The 24,639-nt window shown below is 44.2% G+C and overlaps 1 protein-coding gene across 1 annotated transcript in view; it reads left to right on the top strand.

Annotated features, from left to right (window-relative positions):
* Positions 1 to 24,639, top strand: part of LOC124043182 (zinc finger protein 704-like) — a 101,395-nt gene that overhangs the window by 10,289 nt on the left and 66,467 nt on the right. Inside the window, exon 2 of the mRNA XM_046361463.1 lies at positions 6,269 to 6,504. Coding sequence (XP_046217419.1) covers positions 6,269 to 6,504 — 236 coding nt within the window. The remainder of the gene's footprint in view (positions 1 to 6,268; positions 6,505 to 24,639) is intronic.

The raw sequence follows: 24,639 nt of genomic DNA on the forward strand, positions 1-24,639 counted from the left end.
ATATGTGTGTGTGTGTGGGTGTGTGTGTTTATATGTGTGTGTGTGTTTATATATGTGTGTGTGTGTGTTTATATGTGTGTGTATGTGTGTGTGCTTTCAATTGACTGGGTATGGCCTGTAGTTTTCTCCAGTTGAGAGATAATCGTGTTCCAGTGTGTTTTGGAAATGATCTCGATCCCACTGTAAGGCTGTATGGGTGTATTGTCCTTCAACCCTCTGCTGGTGCACTTGGCCATGTGGACCTCACCCTCTCTTCCTGGCCTCTCTTCCTGGTTTCTTATTCAACCCTTTGGTGTGTGTGTGTGTGTGTGTGTGTGTGTGTGTGTGTGTGTGTGTGTGTGTGTGTGTGTGTGTGTGTGTGTGTGTGTGTGTGTGTGTGTGTGTGTGTGTGTGTGTGTGTGTGTGTGTGTGTGTGTGTGTGTGTGTGTGTGTGTGTGTGTGTGTGTTCAGCGTGCACATCCGGATGGTTGATGTCTTTACTAACAGCCGCATAAAGACAACTGTGTGTGTGTATACACACTATTGCTGTGCCCAGCGGAGTTGTTTAGTAGCAAGTGGAAGTGCTGCATTGTGCTTTGCCTCACATTATTGTTACTGTGGGTAGTTGTTTCCAGAATATCAAGGGAGATGCTTTCTTATGCAGAAACAAATGCCCTGTTGTCACCACTGGAGCACTGCACTAGCCAGTCAGTCAACTGGAGCACTGCACTAGCCAGTCAGTCAACTGGAGCACTGCACTAGCCAGTCAGTCAACTGGAGCACTGCACTAGCCAGTCAGTCAATCAATCAATCAAATGGATGCACTTCATCAAAGCCACTGCATTAGCATCAGTCAACTGATGTCACTGCACTATACAGAAATCCAGCCCAAAACCCCAAAGAGCAAACAATGCAGATGTAGAAGCACTTTGGCTAGTAAAAACTCTCTCGAAAGGCAGGAACCTAGAAAGAAACTTAGAGAGGAACCAGGCTCTGAGAGGAACCAGTCCTCTTCTGGCTGTGCCGGGTGGAGATTATAACAGTACATGGCCAAGATGTTCAAACGTTCATAGATTACCAGCAGGGTCAAATAATAATAATCACAGTGGTCGTAGAGGGCGAACAGGTCAGCACCTCAGGAGTAAATGTCAGTTGGCTTTTCACAGCCGATCATTCAGAGTTAGAGACAGCAGGCGCGGTAGAGAGAGATAGTCGAAAACAGCAGGTCCGGGACAAGGTAGCACGTCCGGTGAACAGAAACTGGAGCAGCAGCAGGTGGACTGGGGACAGCAAGGAGTCATCAGGCCAGGTAGTCCTGAGGCATGGTCCTAGGGCTCAGGTCCGCCAAGAGAAGAGAGAGAGTTAGAGGGAGCATATTTAAATTCACTCAGGACAGCGGATAAGACAGGATAAATACTCCAGATATGACAGACCAATCCTAGTCCCCCGACACATAAACTATTGCAGCATAGATACTGGAGGCTGAGACAGGAGGAGTCAGGAGACACTGGCCCTGTTCGATGATACCCCCGGACAGGGCCAACCAGGAAGATTATAACCCCACCCACTTTTCCAAAGCACAGCCCCCACACCACTAGAGGGATATCTTCAGAACATCAACTTACTATCCTGAGACAAGGCCGAGTATAGCCCACGAAGTTCTCCCCCATGGCATGAACCCGAGGGGGGTGCCAACCCAGACAGGAAGATCATGTCAGTGATTCAACCCACTCAAGTGACGTACCCCTCCTAGGGACGGCATGAAAGAGCACCAGTAAGCCAGTGACTCAGCCCCCATAATAGGGTAAGGGCAGAAAATCCCAGTGGAGAGGGGAACCGGCCAGGCAGAGACAGCAAGGGTGGTTCTTCACTCTAGTGCCTTTCTGTTCACCTTCACACCCCTGGGCCAGACTACACTCAATCATAGGACAGGCTGAAGAGATGAGTCTTCAATAAAGATTTAAAGGTCGAGGCAGAGTCTGCGTCTCTGACATGGATAGGCAGACCATTCCATAAAAATGGAGCTCTATAGTAAAAAGCCCTGCCTCCAGCTGTTTGCTTAGAAATTCTAGGAACAATTAGGAGGCCTGCGTCTTGTGACCGTAGCGTAACGTGTAGGTTTGTACGGCAGGAACAAATCAGAGAGATGGGTAGGAGCAAGTCCATGTAATGCTTTGTAGGTTAGCAGTAAAACCATGACATCAGCCCTGGTCTTAACGGGAAGCCAGTGTAGAGAGGCTAGCACTGGAGTAATATGATCACATTATTTGGTTCTAGTCAGGATTCTAGCAGCCGTGTTTAGCACTAACTGAAGTTTATTTTGCGCTTTATCCGGGTAGCCGGAAAGTTGAGCATTGCAGTAGTCTAACCTAGAAGTGACAAAAGCATGGATACATTTTTCTGCATCATTTTTGGACAGAAAGTTTCTGATTTTTGCAATGTTACGTAGAGGTAAAAAAAAGCTGTCCTTGAAACAGTCTTTATATGTTCGTCAAAAGAGAGATCAGGGTCCAGAGTAACGCCGAGGTCCTTCACAGTTTTATTTCAGACGACTGTACAACCATCAAAATTGTCAGATCCAACAGAAGACCTCTTTGTTTTTTGGGAACTAGAACTAGCATCTCTGTTTTGTCCGAGTTTAAAAGTTAAGCATTTGCCACCATTCACTTCCTTATGTCTGAAACGCAGACTTCCAGGGATGGCAATTTTGGGGCCTCACCATGTTTCGTCGAAACGTACAGCTGTGTCTTGTCCGCGAAGCAGTCAAAGTTAACATTATGTTTCCAAATGACATCACCAAGAGGTTAAATATATAGGGAAAACAATAGTGGTCCAAACATGGAACGTTGAGGAACACTGAAACTTACAGTTGATTTGTCAGAGGACAAACCATCCACAGAGATAAACTGATATCTTTCCGACAGATAAGATCAGAACTTGTCTGTGTAGACCGATTTGGGTTTCCAATCTCTCCAAAAGAATGGTGATCGATGGTAACAAAAGCAACACAAGGTCTAGGAGAACGAGGACAGATGTAGAACCTTGGTCTGACGCCATTAAAAGGTCATTTACCACCTTTCACAAGTGCAGCCTCAGTGCTAGGATGTGGTCTAAAACAATTTCGTATACATTGTTTTTCTTCAGAAAGGCAGTGAGTTGCTGTGCAACAGCTTTTTCAAAAACTTTGAGAGGAATGGGAGATTCGATATAGGCCAATAGTTTTTTATATTTTCTGGGTTGTGGTTTGGCTTTTTCAAGAGTGCCACTGCCACGTTTAGTGAGTTTGGTACACATCCGGTGGATAGGGAGGCATTTATTATGTTCAACAACGGAGGGCCAAGCACAGGAAGCAGCTCTTTCAGTTAGAGGTCGACCTATTAATCGGAATGGCCGATTTAATTAGGGCCAATTTCAAGTTTTCATAACAATCGAAAATCTGTATTTTTTTGGCGCGATTTAAAAAAAATATAAATTATTTTTTTATATACCTTTATTTAACTAGGCAAGTCAGTTAAGATCAGCTTCTTATTTTCAATGACGGCCTAGGAACAGTGGGTTAACTGCCTCGTTCAGGGGCAGAACGACAGATTTCACCTTGTCAGCTCGGGGTATACAATCTTGCAACCTTACAGTTAACTAGTCCAACGCAATAACGACCTGCCTCTCTCTCGTTACATTTACATTACATTTAAGTCATTTAGCGGATGCTCTTATCCAGTGCGACTTACAAATTGGTGCATTCACCTTATGACATCCGCTCCACAAGGAGTTTGCCTGTTACGCGAATGCTGTAAGCCAAGGTAAGTTGCTAGCTAGCATTAAACTTAACTTATAATAAACAATCAATCATAATCACTAGTTAACTACACATGGTTGATGATATTACTTGATATTATCTAGCGTGTCCTGCGTTGCATATAATCTGACTGAGCATACAATCATACAAGTATCTGACTGAGTGGTAGGTAGGCAGAAGCAGGCGCGTAAACATTCATTCAAACAGCACTTTCGTGCATTTTGCCAGCAGCTTTTCGTTGTGCGTCAAGCATTGCGTTTATGGCTTCAAGCCTATCAACTCCCGAGATGAGGCTGGTGTAACCAAAGTGAAATGACGAGCTAGTTAGCGCGCGCTAATATCGTTTCAAACGTCACTCGCTCTGAGCCTTCTAGTAGTTGTTCCCCTTGCTCTGCATGGGTAACGCTGCTTCGATGGTGGCTGTTGTCGTTGTGTTCTTGGTTCGAACCCAGGGAGGAGCGAGGAGAGGGACGGAAGCTATACTGTTACACTGGCAATACTAAAGTGCCTATAAGAACATCCAATAGTCAAAGGTTAATGAAATACAAATGGTATAGAGGGAAATAGTCCTATAATTCCTATAATCACTACAACCTAAAACTTCTTACCTGGGAATATTGAAGACTCATGTTAAAAAGAACCACCAGCTTTCATATGTTCTCATGTTCTGAGCAAGGAACTGAAACGTTAGTTTTCTTACATAGCACATATTGCACTTTTACTTTCTTCTCCAACACTTTGTTTTTGCATTATTTAAACCAAATTGAACATGTTTCATTATTTATTTGAGGCTAAATTGATTTGATTGATGTATTATATTAAGTTAAAATAAGTGTTCATTCAGTATTGTTGTAATTGTCATTATTACAAATAAAAAATATGAAAATCGTCCGATTTAATCGGTATCGGCTTTTTTGGTCCTCCAATAATCTGTGTCGGCGTTGAAAAATCATAATCGGTCGACCTCTACTTTCAGTAGTTTAGTTGGAATAGGGTCCAGTGTGCAGCTTGGAATTTTTAGAGGCCATGCCTATTTTCATCAATGTATCAAGAGATATCGTACTAAAAAACTTGAGTATCTCCTTTGATCATACATCCTGGCAGTGTTGTGCAGACTCAGGACTACTGAGCTTTGGAGAAATACGCAGGTTTATGGAGGAGTCATGGTCTTTTCGTTCAAGATGTCAATGAATTTATCACTGCCGAAGTGAAAGCCGTCCTCTCTTGGGGAATGATGCTTTTTAGTTAGCTTTGCGACAGAATGTAAAATACATTTTTTTCTTATTCTCCTCAATTAAGTTGGAAAAATAGGATGATCGAGCAGCAGTGAGGGCTCTTCGATACTGCACGGTACTGTCTTTCCAAGCTAGTTGGAAGATTTCCAGTTTGGTGTAGCGCCATTCCGTTCCAATTTTCTGGAAGCTTGCTTCAGGGCTCTGTATTTTCTGTATACCAGGGAGCTAGTTTCTTAGGACAAATGTTTTTTTTGTTTTTAGTGGTGTGACTACATCTAGGGTATTACTCAATGTTAAATTGAGTTCCTCAGTTAGGTGGTTAACTGATTTTTGTACTCTGACGTCCTTGGGTAGGTGAAGGGAGTCTGGAAGGGCATCTAGGAATCTTTGGGTTGTCCGAGAATTTATAATATATAGCACGGCTTTTGACGATCTTTGGTTGGGGTCTGAACAGATTATTTGTTGCGATTGCAAACATAATAAAATGGTGGTCCGATAGTCCAGGATTATGAGGAAAAACATTAAGATCCACAATATTTATTCCACGTGACAAAACTAGGTCCAGAGTATGACTGGCAGTGAGGAGGCCATGAGACATGTTGGACAAACCCACTGAGTCGATGATGGCTCCGAAAGCTTTTTGGAGTGGGTCTGTGGACTTTTCCATGTGAATATTAAAGTCACAATTGTTTTTATATCTACCATGACTACAAGGTCTGATAGGAAGTCAGGGAACTCGGTGAGGAACGCTGTATACGGCCCAGGAGGCCTGTAAACAGTGGCTATGAAAGTGATTGAGTAGGCTGCATAGATTTCATGACTAGAAGCTCAAAAGACGAAAATGCAGTCACTTAAAAAAAAAAAACATTTGCTAGCGTATATGTTAGCAACACCTCCGCCTTTGCGGGATCCGCGGATGCGCGGGTCTGTGGAAGCACAAAAAATAAATCCCACATTTTAAAAGTGAAAGACTCATTAACGTACATCCTGTTGTCAGCTCAACACTAGCAACACTACAAACTGTCTGGAAGCGTGAGTATTAGCTAAAATGAGTGTGTGTGCACTGCATTGTGGTTATGGCTGTACCAAATGGCACATATGCCTATCCAATGAAAAGCAGGGACTGGGTGGTTAAAATGTCAGGTGATCTTTACAATACAAATCACCTTACATTTTTAGCCTCCCAGAGTCCCAGTCTACTGTCAGCCTACTGTACATGTCTCTGTAGTAACCCAGTCATACCTGTATCCCTCTGCAGCAGAGCGTCTGGAACGGCCGGGGGAACGGGGCTCCTCTGCAGAGCCAGACCATGGAGGCCCAGAAGGGGGAGGCCAACTCCCTGAGCCCAGACGCGTTGAAGGGGGAGCGGGGAGCAGATGGTAGGAGGATGGGGCGCCCCCTTGAGGGTCCAGAGAGGGACCACACCCGCTCTGTCTCCCTGCTGGAGCAGAAACGCAAGGTGGTGTCATCCAGCATCGATGTGCCCAACGTCAGGTAAGGCAGACTGTGTGTGGTGGGTGGATGGATGGATAGATAGTGTGGGTGGGTGTAACAGTGTATCTTCCATTCCTGTCACTGTCCCTTACTGGATGACCCTCAGAACACAGGGACCCTCAGAACACATTAATTAGCATAACCACAACCGCTAAATAGCTAGCCATTTCTGTGTGTGTGTGTGTGTGTGTGTGTGTGTGTGTGTGTGTGTGTGTGTGTGTGTGTGTGTGTGTGTGTGTGTGTGTGTGTGTGTGTGTGTGTGTGTGTGTGTGTGTGTGTGTGTGTGTGTGTGTGTGTGTGTGTCGTTGGGTGCGCAAGTTCAACTTCTTTCTACCTGTAGTCAGGGAGTATTGTAAGATTGGTGTTTGATTGATTGCAGTCATTCCTCAAGGATGTTTGGTTTGAGGTCATTACCCAGGGATGTTTGGTTTGAGGTCATTACCCAGGGATGTTTGGTTTGAGGTCATTACCCAGGGATCTTTGGTTTGAGGTCATTACCCAGGGATGTTTGGTTTGAGGTCATTACCCAGGGATGTTTGGTTTGAGGTCATTACCCAGGGATGTTTGGTTTGAGGTCATTACCCAGGGATGTTTGGTTTGAGGTCATTACCCAGGGATGTTTGGTTTGAGGTCATTACCCAGGGATGTTTGGTTTGAGGTCATTACCCAGGGATCTTTGGTTTGAGGTCATTCCCCAGGAATATGTTAAACTATACAATACGTCACCTTTAAAGGGCTTTTACAGGAATCTGCATATGGCTTTAATGTGTACAATCATGTAGGCCTTACACTGCAGTGATTCAATACATATACTGTACATCAAATAGATTCATAATGCATTGCAGCATTAAAGCTATTTAATAATGTTATCCTCATCCTCAGCCCAATGATTGTAGCTATATAGATGATCAGTATTGTAAATTGCCATGTTTGTACCACATTGATTTCACAAGCAGTTTATTTAAAAAAAAAAGTTTTACAAGGAACTCGCACATCTGAGCAATCTCTGTGCAGGTGCATGGTAACAGTTGAACCAGATGAAGGAAAAGGGAAACCTCACACTGCTCTTGACAGTATCACTGATCTTTAATAAGCTTCACCTATCGCCCTCACGGACTATATCTGTAGGTTATAAGATCACGAGCCCATCTCCTCTAGATGTAGATTATAAAGACATTGAGTCCTGAGAGGTGACTTACCAACCATGGATATGTGTAAAATAAGCATTACATTCTGCTTAAGGACAATAATCATCGTACCCCCTCCCCCGCTGAGAGAACGAGGTTACTCAATGATGGTCCTTCTGGTGGGGAGGTGAAAGGTCATCAGATTGTTTCTACTCCCGCAGATTTATGCCCATTGTTTGAAAGAAATTAAAGTGTTTATTGCACAAGTGAGCCCATAGGTTACTCAGCAAGCATGGTGGAATTGCCATGCTCATTGGCTGAAGTTAATAGGTAAATGACATTCCTCACGCTTTCTAATGGTAGAGAAGGAGGAGAGACGTGACGCTATGCTGATGAGGTAACATCATGACACTACCCAATAAATACCTGCTATGCTAATGAGGTAACATCATGACACTACCCAATAAATACATGCTATGCTGATGAGGTAAAATCATGTCACTACCCTATAAATACCTGCTATGCTAATGAGGTGACATTATAATGACTACCCTATAAATACCTGCTATGCTAATGAGGTAACATCATGTCACTACCCTATAAATACCTGCTATGCTAATGAGGTAACATCATGACACTACCCTATAAATACCTGCTATGCTGATGAGGTAACATCATGTCACTACCCTATAAATACCTGCTATGCTGATGAGGTAACATCATGTCACTACCCTATAAATACCTGCTATGCTGATGAGGTAACATCATGTCACTACCCTATAAATACCTGCTATGCTGATGAGGTAACATCATGTCACTACCCTATAAATACCTGCTATGCTGATGAGGTAACATCATGTCACTACCCTATAAATACCTGCTATGCTGATGAGGTAACATGATAATGACTACCCTATAAATACCTGCTATGCTTAAGAGGTAACATCATGTCACTACCCTATAAATACCTGCTATGCTGATGAGGTAACATGATAATGACTACCCTATAAATACCTGCTATGCTGATGAGGTAACATCATGTCACTACCCTATAAATACCTGCTATGCTGATGAGGTAACATGATAATGACTACCCTATAAATACCTGCTATGCTGATGAGGTAACATCATGTCACTACCCTATAAATACCTGCTGTGCTGATGAGGTAAGATAGGAAGAGATGTGAGTTATAGTGGGTTTAGTAAAATTAATTAAAAATGAGCCATTCAGACCAGCCTTCCTGAGTTTAACGTTGGTGAACAACATTCTAGTGTTAATGTCCGTGTGGTCTGCATAAATGGCCTTTTCAGCTCCCACTGTTACTCCAGAGCAATTCAACTTTATAAGTGTGTTTTCATGATGGCTAAATAAAGGAAAGATGAAATGTAAAACACTCGTCAGCTATAAAATATCCCAGTTTTACCGAGCCTCTACGCGAGGCATTATTTCTCCTTTAGACAGTAGATGGCTGACATCCATTTAGTGCTCTTTGTAAAACTACAATAAACACACACACACACACACACACACACACACACACACACACACACACACACACACACACACACACACACACACACACACACACACACACACACACACACACACACACACACACACACACACACACACACACACACACACACACACACACACACACACACACACACACACACACACCGCTTTATTTCAATATTTGTTAATTGATGGATTATTGATTTGGCTTTCACATTACTTGTCTCTTTTAAACCATTAAAGTGAATATATCTCTGTTAGGATCGACTGTATTTTGATGGATAAACCAAGGAAGGTCTTCATTACACCTGCATCATCATACGAGGAACAGTGATCATATTGATATATTTATTGGCATCACTGGATGGCTCATTGATCACCTCCATCTCTCTGTGTCTCTTCACCTCCATCCCTCTGTGTCTCTTCACCTCCATCCCTCTGTGTCTCTTCACCTCCATCTCTCTGTGTCTCTTCACCTCCATCCCTCTGTGTCTCTTCACCTCCATCTCTCTGTGTCTCTTCACCTCCATCCCTCTGTGTCTCTTCACCTCCATCTCTCTGTGTCTCTTCACCTCCATCCCTCTGTGTCTCTTCACCTCCATCTCTCTGTGTCTCTTCACCTCCATCCCTCTGTGTCTCTTCACCTCCATCTCTCTTCACCTCCATCCCTCTGTGTCTCTTCACCTCCATCCCTCTGTGTCTCTTCACCTCCATCCCTCTGTCTCTTCACCTCCATCCCTCTGTGTCTCTTCACCTCCATCTCTCTGTGTCTCTTCACCTCCATCCCTCTTCACCTCCATCCCTCTGTGTCTCTTCACCTCCATCCCTCTTCACCTCCATCCCTCTGTGTCTCTTCACCTCCATCCCTCTTCACCTCCATCCCTCTGTGTCTCTTCACCTCCATCCCTCTGTGTCTCTTCACCTCCATCCCTCTGTCTCTTCACCTCCATCCCTCTTCACCTCCATCCCTCTGTCTCTTCACCTCCATCCCTCTTCACCTCCATCCCTCTGTGTTTCTTCACCTCCATCCCTCTGTGTCTCTTCACCTCCATCCCTCTTCACCTCCATCCCTCTGTGTCTCTTCACCTCCATCCCTCTGTGTCTCTTCACCTCCATCCCTCTTCACCTCCATCCCTCTGTGTCTCTTCACCTCCATCCCTCTTCACCTCCATCCCTCTTCACCTCCATCCCTCTGTGTCTCTTCACCTCCATCCCTCTGTGTCTCTTCACCTCCATCCCTCTGTGTCTCTTCACCTCCATCCCTCTATGTCTCTTCACCTCCATCCCTCTGTGTCTCTTCACCTCCATCCCTCTTCACCTCCATCCCTCTGTGTCTCTTCACCTCCATCCCTCTTCACCTCCATCCCTCTGTGTCTCTTCAGCTCCATCCCTCTGTCTCTTCACCTCCATCCCTCTGTGTCTCTTCACCTCCATCCCTCTGTGTCTCTTCACCTCCATCCCTCTTCACCTCCATCCCTCTGTGTCTCTTCAGCTCCATCCCTCTGTCTCTTCACCTCCATCCCTCTGTGTCTCTTCACCTCCATCCCTCTTCACCTCCATCCCTCTGTGTCTCTTCACCTCCATCCCTCTGCACCAATACACACAAGGAGAGGAGAAAATGTGCGTAAGAAATTCAATAATAATAATTTATTTTCAACGGTTATTATGGAGACCGTGGTCATTTGGCTGGTCAAATTACCGTCCTCCAAAATCTCATGACCGTCACAGCCCTAATGCCATTAGAGGAACAGTGGGAGCAGAATCTGCTCTAGTAGCCCAGCCCAGATGTCCTTGAACAGTCAAGAGGCCTCTGCATCCTCAATCTCTGTCTTTGTTCCAGTGAGAATTTGCCACGCAACGTTTTGGGTGGCCTCTAATGGATAATGTGGCTACCTCATGCTGCTTGAAACATTCAATGTAGCCATCTTTGTCTCTGTGCTATGCTTTCCCTCTTCCCACAATGCACATGTTGTATTTCATTTTTCAAAAGTCTCAAATGCAAACCGATATCTACAGATGAAATGTAAAGTGTCTAGTGGATTGGCCAGTTGTGAAACGTCAATGCTTCTTTCTAGTCTCCTGTATTCATGTTCTGTTCTACCAGGTGGCAGAATCTACCCTCATATCCAGCAGCCAAGTAAGTCCTTTTGTGAGGGCCATTCTAGAGTGCATTCTATAATGTGACAATGCCCAATGAAACCCCCACCCAATCCCAAGCAGGTTTCAATTCATCACTCAAAAGAAGAAGAAGAAGAAAGAAAGAGAGAGAAAGAAAGAAGGAATTATCCTCTCCCCTTACTGGGCTGAAGGCTATAGGATCTCCGACGCTGTCTAATAGCTTAAGCACACTCTCAGACTGAAATTAATGGGAGTGGAGAGAGCCAATTCTGTCTGGGGCTTCAATAGGAACAGTTTTGAGTTCCTCTTCCTCAGTGACCTCTCCCAAGTGCAGGACCATTATTGCCTTCAGTTTAATGTCCACACACCTGTGACCCATTTCTGCTGCGACAGTTGGACACTTTCTAGGGGAATAAACGCTTCTGCCACCACACCAGTAACTGTTAGTAACCTTTATCCCATAATGGGGGCTTGGGCAAGAGAGGGAAGGGGAGAGGGAGGGAGGGAGGGGAGAGAGAGGGAAGGGGAGAAGAGGGAAGGAAAGGGGAGAAGAGGGAGGGGGAGGGGAGAAAGAGGGAGGGGGAGGGGAGAAAGAGGGAGGGGGAGGGGAGAGAGAGGGATGGGGAGAGGAGAGGGAAGGGGAGAGAGAGGGAAGGGGAGAGAGAGGGAAGGGGAGAGAGAGGGAATGGTGGAGTGGGAGGGAAGGGGAGAGGGAGGGAAGAGGAGAGAGGGAGGGGAGAGAGAGGGAGAGAGAGGGAAGGGGAGAGGAGAGGGGAGAGAGAGGGAAGGGGAGAGAGAGGGAAGGGGAGAGAGAGGGAAGGGGAGAGAGAGGGAAGGGGAGAGAGAGGGAAGGGGAGAGAGAGGGAGGGAATGATAGAGCAAGAATGCCTGAGGAATATTTTTGAATCAATTCCCAGAGCAGTATGAACTTGAGGTTTTTAACTGCGTTTCTTTCAAAGTTGTGATTTACAAGAGAACTGCGGTGATGTTTGCTGCTGGGTACTCCAGTCCACAGTAACCTACAGAAGACGGTCACCTCAGTGGAGTTTACAGAGCCTTCAGGAAGTATTCATTCCGCTTGACTTATTCTACATTCTGTTGTTACAGCCTGAATTCAACATGGATCAAATCCTTTCTTTCCCTTTTCACCCGTCTACACAAAATAACACATAATGAAAAAGTGAAAAATAAATAATGTGCTAATTAAATACAGAAATATCTTATTTACATACATATTCACATGCCTTTGCTATGGCGCTCCAGATTGAGCTCAGGTGCATCCAATTTTCTTTTATGATCCTTGATGTCACTACAATTTGACTAAACAGTGTATCTCAAATTTGCACAAACACTTGACATGTTTTACATTTTAGACGGAAGCCACACCTGAGAAAAAGGCACGTTACAAAACGCCTGGAGTTTGTAAAAAGGCACGTTACAAAACGCCTGGAGTTTGTAAAAGGGCACGTTACAAAACGCCTGGAGTTTGTAAAAAGGCACGTTACAAAACGCCTGGAGTTTGTAAAAGGCACGTTACAAAACGCCTGGAGTTTGTAAAAGGCACGTTACAAAACGCCTGGAGTTTGTAAAAAGGCACGTTACAAAACGCCTGGAGTTTGTAAAAAGGCACGTTACAAAACGCCTGGAGTTTGTAAAAAGGCACGTTACAAAACGCCTGGAGTTTGTAAAAAGGCACGTTACAAAACGCCTGGAGTTTGTAAAAAGGCACGTTACAAAACGCCTGGAGTTTGTAAAAAGGCACGTACAAAACGCCTGGAGTTTGTAAAAAGGCACGTTACAAAACGCCTGGAGTTTGTAAAAAGGCACGTTACAAAACGCCTGGAGTTTGTAAAAGGCACGTTACAAAACGCCTGGAGTTTGTAAAAGGCACGTTACAAAACGCCTGGAGTTTGTAAAAGGCACGTTACAAAAAACGCCTGGAGTTTGTAAAAAGGCACGTTACAAAACGCCTGGAGTTTGTAAAAAGGCACGTTACAAAACGCCTGGAGTTTGCAAAAAGGCACGTTACAAAACGCCTGGAGTTTGCAAAAAGGCACGTTACAAAACGCCTGGAGTTTGCAAATAGGCACGTTACAAAACGCCTGGAGTTTGCAAATAGGCACGTTACAAAACGCCTGGAGTTTGCAAAAAGGCACGTTACAAAACGCCTGGAGTTTATAAAAAGGCACATTACAAAACGCCTGGAGTTTATAAAAGGCACATTACAAAACGCCTGGAGTTTATAAAAAGGCACATTACAAAACGCCTGGAGTTTGCAAAAAGGCACGTAAATAAAACCTCTGAGATCATAAAGGCAAAAGACTTTGTTGTCTGATGAGACAAAAATGTTACTATTTGTCCTGAATACAAAGATCAATGTCTGAAAAGCAGGTACAGCTCATCACCCATCTAACACCATCAAATACAATGTTGTCATCACCCATCTAACACCATCAAATACAATGTTGTCATCACCCATCTAACACCATCAAATACAATGTTGTCATCACCCATCTAACACCATCAAATACAATGTTGTCATCACCCATCTAACACCATCAAATACAATGTTGTCATCACCCATCTAACACCATCAAATACAATGTTGTCATCACCCATCTAACACCATCAAATACAATGTTGTCATCACCCATCTAACACCATCAAATACAATGTTGTCATCACCCATCTAACACCATCAAATACAATGTTGTTTAGTCACGTGTCGAATAAAACAGGTGTAGACCTTACTGTGAAATGCTTACTTACAAGCCCCTAACCAACCATGCACAAAATAAGAATAATAAATACAAGCAACAAGTAATTAAAGAGCAGCAGTAAAATAACAATAGCGAGACTATATGGGGGGTACCGGTACAGAGTCAGTGTGCGGGGGCACCGGTTAAAGGTAATATGTACATGTAGGTAGAGTTATTAAAATAACAATAGAGAGACTATATGGGGGGGGGTACCGGTACAGAGTCAGTGTGCGGGGGCACCGGTTAGTCGAATAATATGTACATGTAGGTAGAGTTATTAAAATAACAATAGAGAGACTATATGGGGGGGGTGGTACATCAGAGTCAGTGTGCGGGGGCACCGGTTAGTCAAATATGTACATGTAGGTAGAGTTATTAAAATAACAATAGAGAGACTATATGGGGGGGGGTACATACAGAGTCAGTGTGCGGGGGCACCGGTTAGTCGAGGTAATATGTACATGTAGGTAGAGTTATTAAAATAACAATAGAGAGACTATATGGGGGGTGGTACCGGTACAGAGTCAGTGTGCGGGGGCACAGGTTAGTCGAGAATATGTACATGTAGGTAGAGTTATTAAAATAACAATAGCGAACTATATGGGGGGTGGTACCGGTAAGAGTCAGTGTGCAAGCACCAAGTAATATGTAATGTAGGTAGAGTTATTAAAATAACAATAGAGAGACTCTATGGGGGGGTACTGGTACAGAGTCAGTGTGCGGGGGCACCGGTTAGTCGAGGTAATATGTACATGTAGGTAGAGTTATTAAAATAACAATAGAGAGACTATATGGGGGGTACTGGTACAGAGTCAGTGTGCGGGGGCACCGGTTAGTCGAGGTAATATGTACATGTAGGTAGAGTTATTAAAATAACAATAGAGAGACTATATGGGGGGGGGGGGGTACCGGTACAGAGTCAGTGTGCGGGGGCACCGGTTAGTCGAGGTAATATGTACATGTAGGTAGAGTTATTAAAATAACAATAGAGAGACTATATGGGGGGTACTGGTACAGAGTCAGTGTGCGGGGGCACCGGTTAGTCGAGGTAATATGTACATGTAGGTAGAGTTATTAAAATAACAATAGAGAGACTATATGGGGGGGTACCGGTACAGAGTCAGTGTGCGGGGGCACCGGTTAGTCGAGGTAATATGTACATGTAGGTAGAGTTATTAAAATAACAATAGAGAGACTATATGGGGGGGGGGGGTACCGGTACAGAGTCAGTGTGCGGGGGCACCGGTTAGTCGAGGTAATATGTACATGTAGGTAGAGTTATTAAAATAACAATAGAGAGACTATATGGGGGGGGTGGTACCGGTACAGAGTCAGTGTGCGGGGGCACCGGTTAGTCGAGGTAATATGTACATGTAGGTAGAGTTATTAAAATAACAATAGAGAGACTATATGGGGGGGGGGGGGGGGGGGTACCGGTACAGAGTCAGTGTGCGGGGGCACCGGTTAGTTGAGGTAATATGTACATGAAGGTAGAGTTATTAAAATAACAATAGAGAGACTATATGGGGGGGGGGGTACCGGTACAGAGTCAGTGTGCGGGGGCACCGGTTAGTCGAGGTAATATGTACATGTAGGTAGAGTTATTAAAATAACAATAGCGAGACTATATGGGGGGGTGGTACCGGTACAGAGTCAGTGTGCGGGGGCACCGGTTAGTCGAGGTAATATGTACATGTAGGTAGAGTTATATGTACATGTAGGTAGAGTTATTAAAATGACAGAGAGTGGCAGCAGTGTAAAAGCGGTGGGAGAGAGAAGGGGGGGGGGGGGCAATGCAAATTGTCTGGGTAGCCATTTGATTAGATGTTCAGGCGTCTTATGGCTTGGAGGTCAAAGCTGTTTAAAAGCCTCTTGGACCTAAACTTGGCGCTCTTGTACTGCTTGCCGTGCGGTAGCAGGGTGGCTGGAGTCTTTGACATGATTTAGGACCTTCCTCTGACACGGCCTGGTATAGAGGTCCTGGATGACAGGAAGCTTGGCCCCAGTGATGTACTGGGCCTGAAAATCTGCAAGAAAGAATGGGAGAAAATCCTCGAATCCAGACGACTCAAAGCTGAGACAGACCCAATACCCAAGACGACTCAAAGCTGATACAGACCCAATACCCAAGACGACTCAAAGCTGATACAGACCCAATACCCAAGACGACTCAAAGCTGATACAGACCCAATACCCAAGACGACTCAAAGCTGATACAGACCCAATAGCCAAGACGACTCAAAGCTGATACAGACCCAATACCCAAGACGATTCAAAGCTGATACAGACCCAATACCCAAGACGACTCAAAGCTGATACAGACCCAATACCGAAGACGACTCAAAGCTGATACAGACCCAATACCCAAGACGACTCAAAGCTGATACAGACCCAATAGCCAAGACGACTCAAAGCTGATACAGACCCAATAGCGAAGACGACTCAAAGCTGATACAGACCCAATAGCCAAGACGACTCAAAGCTGATACAGACCCAATAGCCAAGACGACTCAAAGCTGATACAGACCCAATAGCCAAGACGACTCAAAGCTGAGTCTTTCTGGGTAAGTCTCTAAGAGTGATTACAGCTGTGAGTCTTTCTGGGTAGGTCTCTAAGAGCGATTACAGCTGTGAGTCTTTCTGGGTAGGTCTCTAAGAGCGATTACAGCTGTGAGTCTTTCTGGGTAAGTCTCTAAGAGCGATTACAGCTGTGAGTCTTTCTGGGTAAGTCTCTAAGAGCGATTACAGCTGTGAGTCTTTCTGGGTAGGTCTCTAAGAGCGATTACAGCTGTGAGTCTTTCTGGGTAGGTCTCTAAGAGCGATTACAGCTGTGAGTCTTTCTGGGTAAGTCTCTAAGAGCGATTACAGCTGTGAGTCTTTCTGGGTAGGTCTCTAAGAGCGATTACAGCTGTGAGTCTTTCTGGGTAGGTCTCTAAGAGCGATTACAGCTGTGAGTCTTTCTGGGTAAGTCTCTAAGAGCGATTACAGCTGTGAGTCTTTCTGGGTAAGTCTCTAAGAGCGATTACAGCTGTGAGTCTTTCTGGGTAAGTCTCTAAGAGCGATTACAGCTGTGAGTCTTTCTGGGTAAGTCTCTAAGAGCGATTACAGCTGTGAGTCTTTCTGCGTAAGTCTCTAAGAGCGATTACAGCTGTGAGTCTTTCTGGGTAGGTCTCTAAGAGCGATTACAGCTGTGAGTCTTTCTGGGTAAGTCTCTAAGAGCGATTACAGCTGTGAGTCTTTCTGGGTAGGTCTCTAAGAGCGATTACAGCTGTGAGTCTTTCTGGGTAGGTCTCTAAGAGCGATTACAGCTGTGAGTCTTTCTGGGTAAGTCTCTAAGAGCGATTACAGCTGTGAGTCTTTCTGGGTAAGTCTCTAAGAGCGATTAACATATGAAGAGTGGTACTCAGTGATGTGTTGTGTTGGATTTGCCCCAAACATAACACTTTGTATTTATGGACATAAAGTTCATTTTTTTACCACAATTTTTAGCAGTTTTACTTTAGTGCCTTGTTGCAAACAGGATGCATGTTTTGTATTTTAATGATTCTATACAGACTTCTTTTCACTGTCATTTAGGATAGTGTTGTGGAGTAACTACAATGTTGTTGATCCATCCTCAGTTTTCTCCTATTACAGCGATTAAACTCTCACTTTTTTAAAGTCACATTTGGCCTCATGGTGAAATCCCTGAGCGGTTTCCTTCCTCTCCGGCAACTGAGTTAGAAAGGACGCCTGTATCTTTGTAGTGACTGGGTGTATTGATACACCCTCCAGTGTAATTAGTTATCTACCTCTTTGCGAGACAATGGAAAACCACCCTGGTCTTTGAACAACAACAATCTGTGTTTGAAATTCACTGCTCGACTGAGTTTCCTTACAATTACCTGTATGTGTGGAGTACAGAGATGAGGTAGTCATTTAAAAAATCATATTTAACCCCGTTATTGCACACAGAGTGAGTCCATGCAACTTATTATGTGACTTGGTAAGCACATTTTTACTCTTGAACCTATTTAGGCTTGCCATAACAAAGGGCTTGAATACTTATTGACTCAAGACATTTCAGCTTTTCATTTTTTATTAATTTGTAAGAATTTCTACAAACATAATTCCACTTTGACATTATGGGGTATTGTGTGTAGGCCAGTGACACAACATCGCAATTGAACCAAATTTGAAATCCCACCTTGTAACACAACAAAAATGTGAAACAAGTCAAGGGGTGTGAATACTGTCTGAAGGCGCTGTACATGTCAGCTATTCTGTACATCTCACTATTGAATAGGTTAGCTCATCATATTTATTCACACCATGAGAGCCTTCTGTACATCTCACTATTGAATAGGTTAGCTCATCATATTTATTCACACCATGAGAGCCTTCTGTACATCTCACTATTGAATAGGTTAGCATCATATTTATTCACACCATGAGAGCCTTCTGTACATCTCACTATTGAATAGGTTAGCTCATCATATTTATTCACACCATGAGAGCCTTCTGTACATCTCACTATTGAATAGGTTAGCTCATCATATTTATTCACACCATGAGAGCCTTCTGTACATCTCACTATTGAATAGGTTAGCTCATCATATTTATTCACACCATGAGAGCCTTCTGTACATCTCACTATTGAATAGGTTAGCTCATCATATTTATTCACACCATGAGAGCCTTCTGTACATCTCACTATTGAATAGGTTAGCTTATCATATTTATTCACACCATGAGAGCCTTCTGTACATCTCACTATTGAATAGGTTAGCTCATCATATTTATTCACACCATGAGAGCCTTCTGTACATCTCACTATTGTATTGAATAGGTTAGCTCATCATATTTATTCACACCATGAGAGCCTTCTGTACATCTCACTATTGTATTGAATAGGTTAGCTCATCATATTTATTCACACCATGAGAGCCTTCTGTACATCTCACTATTGTATTGAATAGGTTATCTCATCATATTTATTCACACCATGAGCCTTCTGTACAATCTCACACCTACCAAATGATGATTAAGCTATTAAGCTATTGTCCCTCCCTCCCGACTGCAACCAGCCCCCAGATACAGTTATATATGAGATGTGAGACACATCAGGCTTAATAGAACGTCTTAGAACGTGGAACTTCTCACCAAGGAGGAGGATTCCGCCTATTGTTGTTTATGTTTACATATGCTTCAATTCAAGGTTTGTAGTACTCCCTTCCACCAATGGCACTGAATACATAGACACCGTGTTGGTACTCGTATGGTTTTCAAGAAGCTGTTTAGTCTTACTATTCGTTTGAGGGACTTGTTTTTTTTCTATAGCAGGAAACGTCCCAATTGTAATGCGAGCTGGGTAGCTGACTGGTGGAAACTGATTGGTACAAAACATTTGACAAATAGCCTTCTGGAGACTAATTGTTAGCAGGAGAAGTGAAGTTTAGTTTGGGGGGAAATCAAGAGAGCGACTCTGCTTATTAAAAAAAACGGTCAGCCAATGATCTGTGGTTTCAAGGGCTGGCCTCCTCACCTGGGTTCAAATACTATTTGAAATCTTTTTTTATTTACTTCTCTGCCTGGAACACCAGATGGGCGGAGTTTGCAGTTTTACGACTGTTCTATTGGTTCCATTGCAACAGGAAAGCTTAATTAAGCACATATGAAGTATTTGAAATGATTTTGAGTAGTGTTTGAACCCAGGTCTGGCCTCTTCTTTAGTTCTCACTCATGCATGGAGAATCAGTGTGTTTTTTTCACTGAAGTTTCTCGTGTTTATCAAAATAACCCGTTTTAAAAAAGATCTAATTCTACTCACAGCAGGCTTTTTAGTTTGCCAAATATTTTGTTATTGAATGTCTGATGAAATATACCTCAATAACATAAAGCCTTTTTGACTCCTGATAAACGCATGTGCTGAACATCAACATGTAGTCTCGTCAAAGATTAATGTTACAACCTAATTTCAAGTCCAAACAAATCTGTTTCTTTGGGTTTGTTGTCTGTGTGTATGTATCTGTGGGTTCTGGAATGGAGCTGCGTTGTGTTCTGAGTGTTCCGCCAGCAGCCATGTGTTCTGTCCAACCTACTGGCCCAGCGCTGTAACGTAGCCAGCTCTCAGCCAGGGAACACGGCCAAAACGCTCTTTTCCTCCTGAGGGACTACAGCATTATCGTCTGTTTTCAAGTGACGCTGCCTTTTTAATCTTCTCTTTCTCCTCTTGTAGTTTTATTTACTACAGTATTTCATTTCTTTCTCCTCTTGTAGTTTTATTTACTACAGTATTTCATTTCTTTCTCCTCTTGTAGTTTTTTTTACTACAGTATTTCATTTCTTTCTCCTCTTTTTCTGTCACACTGATACAGTTGCCGGATATGTGCAAACTGTAAAGGGGGTTGGCTGGATGAATGTCGAAATAAAGAGGGGGGGAGGTTTGTGTGGCGGGGTAGTCTGCTCAAAGTAGCAATGGAACAATATGGTCTCTCAGCAGCAGAGCAGTGCTGCTCAGGCTAGCCTTGGCCAAGGAAAACAATTTGCTCCAGAGAGAATGAATGGTGGTTGGTCTGTTTGTTACTAGAGACCATGCGATTACCGTCTGAAAAGAAGGTGTTTCTCCCCTCTCTTTCTCTGCAGCAGAGCAGGGTGGAGGCCTTCCAGGCAGCCCTCAGTTGAGAGAGAGAGAGAGACTTCACTCCTCCAGCCCTGGCCTGCACCAACACCCTCTTATCGGATTGGACACGGATAGGTTTATTCGTCCGTCTGTCTTCCTCGAATGTACTGAGCAATGATTGAAATATTCTGTAAGCCGAATCAGATTGGCTCTGGCAGTAACATTCTGCTACAAATCCAACAACAGAATTCCAGTCGTCTCACAAATAATTAATGGTCCCCCTTTGTTAGGTGTGTGTTTATATTCTATAGAGAAACTAGCAGGCAAACTAACAACTAGTAGACAGCTGACTGAATGACTGAATGACACTGACACGTTCATATTTCATAGAGCAGATAATAACTTCTTGATAAATATGACCAACTCACTTTCTCACTTGTTTTGCCTTCTTTCATGGGTGTTGTCACACCAGGCCTCACTTCATCTTCAAACACCAGGCCTCACTTCACCTTCAAACACCAGGCCTCACTTCACCTTCAAACACCAGGCCTCACTTCACCTTCAAACACCAGGCCTCACTTCACCTTCAAACACCAGGCCTCACTTCACCTTCAAACACCTGTCCTTACTTCACCTTCAAACACCTGTCCTCACTTCACCTTCAAACACCTGTCCTTACTTCACCTTCAAACACCTGTCCTTACTTCACCTTCAAACACCTGTCCTCACTTCACCTTCAAACACCTGTCCTTACTTCACCTTCAAACACCAGGCCTCACTTCACCTTCAAACACCAGGCCTCACTTCACCTTCAAACACCTGTCCTTACTTCACCTTCAAACACCTGTCCTTACTTCACCTTCAAACACCAGGCCTCACTTCACCTTCAAACACCTGTCCTTACTTCACCTTCAAACACCTGTCCTCACTTCACCTTCAAACACCTGTCCTCACTTCACCTTCAAACACCTGTCCTTACTTCACCTTCAAACACCAGGCCTCACTTCACCTTCAAACACCAGGCCTCACTTCACCTTCAAACACCAGGCCTCACTTCACCTTCAAACACCTGTCCTTACTTCACCTTCAAACACCAGGCCTCACTTCACCTTCAAACACCAGGCCTCACTTCACCTTCAAACACCTGTCCTTACTTCACCTTCAAACACCAGGCCTCACTTCACCTTCAAACACCTGTCCTTACTTCACCTTCAAACACCAGGCCTCACTTCACCTTCAAACACCTGTCCTTACTTCACCTTCAAACACCTGTCCTCACTTCACCTTCAAACACCAGGCCTCACTTCACCTTCAAACACCAGGCCTCACTTCACCTTCAAACACCAGGCCTCACTTCACCTTCAAACACCTGGCCTCACTTCACCTTCAAACACCTGTCCTCACTTCACCTTCAAACACCTGTCCTCACTTCACCTTCAAACACCAGGCCTCACTTCACCTTCAAACACCAGGCCTCACTTCACCTTCAAACACCTGGCCTCACTTCACCTTCAAACACCTGTCCTCACTTCACCTTCAAACACCTGTCCTCACTTCACCTTCAAACACCTGTCCTCACTTCACCTTCAAACACCAGGCCTCACTTCACCTTCAAACACCAGGCCTCACTTCACCTTCAAACACCAGGCCTCACTTCACCTTCAAACACCAGGCCTCACTTCACCTTCAAACACCAGGCCTCACTTCACCTTCAAACACCAGGCGTCACAATAAAGCAAAGCTTTAATCTGTGTAATCTCAGTGTTTGGTTTTGGTCAATAAGAAAGATCTCGGCTGCCAGAAACCCGCCAATGAATCTCTTTTCATCCTTGAACAATAGAACCGTTTCCATGAGACATTCTAGAATGTCATCAAAACTGTGACCTGTGATGGTGTTGTGTGGGGAATGTCTCCAACACTGTGACCTGTGATGGTGTTGTGTGGGGAATGTCTCCAACACTGTGACCTGTGATGGTGTTGTGTGGGGAATGTCTCCAACACTGTGACCTGTGATGGTGTTGTGTGGGGAATGTCTCCAACACTGTGTCCTGTGATGGTGTTGTGTGGGGAATGTCTCCAACACTGTGACCTGTGATGGTGTTGTGTGGGGAATGTCTCCAACACTGTGACCTGTGATGGTGTTGTGTGGGGAATGTCTCCAACACTGTGACCTGTGATGGTGTTGTGTGGGGAATGTCTCCAACACTGTGACCTGTGATGGTGTTGTGTGGGGAATGTCTCCAACACTGTGACCTGTGATGGTGTTGTGTGGGGAATGTCTCCAACACTGTGACCTGTGATGGTGTTGTGTGGGGAATGTCTCCAACACTGTGACCTGTGATGGTGTTGTGTGGGGAATGTCTCCAACACTGTGACCTGTGATGGTGTTGTGTGGGGAATGTCTCCAACACTGTGACCTGTGATGGTGTTGTGTGGGGAATGTCTCCAACACTGTGACCTGTGATGGTGTTGTGTGGGGAATGTCTCCAACACTGTGACCTGTGATGGTGTTGTGTGGGGAATGTCTCCAACACTGTGACCTGTGATGGTGTTGTGTGGGGAATGCCCTTGCCATGCATTGGAGTTTATGTACCAAATCGGCAGTTTAATTAAATATGGGGAGTGTAGTAAGTTTGAGGGGAGTGGTTGATTATGGATTATGGCATTCAGCCCAGTCAGTATCCAATCTAAAAAAGGTTGATCTGATGGCGGCTGAGTTGCCAAGCCGCTGAGGCGTGCTGTTTGTGTGTTGGGCAGGGATCATTTAGACCAAACACAAATGGGCTTTGGCATGTCGCATCACACACACACACACACACACACACACACACACACACACACACACACACACACACACACACACACACACACACACACACACACACACACACACACACACACACACACACACACACACACACACACACACACACACACACACACACACACACACACACACACACACACACACACACACACACAATGAAGACAGCCCACTAATAAGGACTGTAAATAAGCAATGGGAAAGAACTGAAGGTTCCATTTTTGACCACATCTCTTTCTAAGCATTAGGCTACCCTGCCGCCCCGTATATACCGATCGCAAGGTTCCCATAGATACCGATCGCAAGGTTCCCATAGATACCGATCGCAAGGTTCCCATAGATACCGATCGCAAGGTTCCCATAGATACCGATCGCAAGGTTCCCATAGATACCGATCGCAAGGTTCCCATAGATACCGATCGCAAGGTTCCCATAGATACCGATCGCAAGGTTCCCATAGATACCGATCGCAAGGTTCCCATAGATACCGATCGTAAGGTTCCCATGGTCCTCTCTCATTGTCAAGTGTGATCAAACTCAAAGTTTAGTGGGATGCAAGGCCAAAGTCAGTATTAAAGAAACAGAGACTTTAACTTCATTAATATACAAACAACGTTTCACCGGGAGAGCACCACAGCCATATTTATAGAGATAAGACAAGCACCAATTAGGGTGGGTCTATACACGTTTAAGTTGAAAGGGGCAACACAAAAACTATATATACACTACCGGTCAAAAGTTTTAGAACACCTACACATTCCAGGGTTTTTCTTTATTTTTACTATTTTATACATTGTATAATAATAGTTAAGACATCAAAACTATGAAATAAAACATGGAATCATGTAGTAACCAAAAAAGTGTTAAACAAATCCAAATATATTTTATATTTGAGATTCTTCAAATAGCCACCCTTTGTCTTGATGACAGCTTTGCACACTCTTGGTATTCTCTCCAATGTCACCTGGAATGCTTTTCCAACAGTCTTGAAAAAGTTTCCACATATTCTGAGCACTTTGTTGGCTGCTTTTCCTTCACTGTGCGGTCCGACTCATCCCAAAACCATCTCAATTTGGTTGACATCAGGGAATTGTGGAGGCCAGGTCATCTCAAGCAGCACTCAATCACTCTCCTTCTTGATAAAAAACCCCTCAACAGCCTGGAGGTGTGTTGGGTCATTGTCCTGTTGA

The sequence above is a fragment of the Oncorhynchus gorbuscha genome, linkage group LG09 (assembly GCF_021184085.1).
Source record: "Oncorhynchus gorbuscha isolate QuinsamMale2020 ecotype Even-year linkage group LG09, OgorEven_v1.0, whole genome shotgun sequence".
Lineage (NCBI taxonomy): Eukaryota > Metazoa > Chordata > Actinopteri > Salmoniformes > Salmonidae > Oncorhynchus > Oncorhynchus gorbuscha.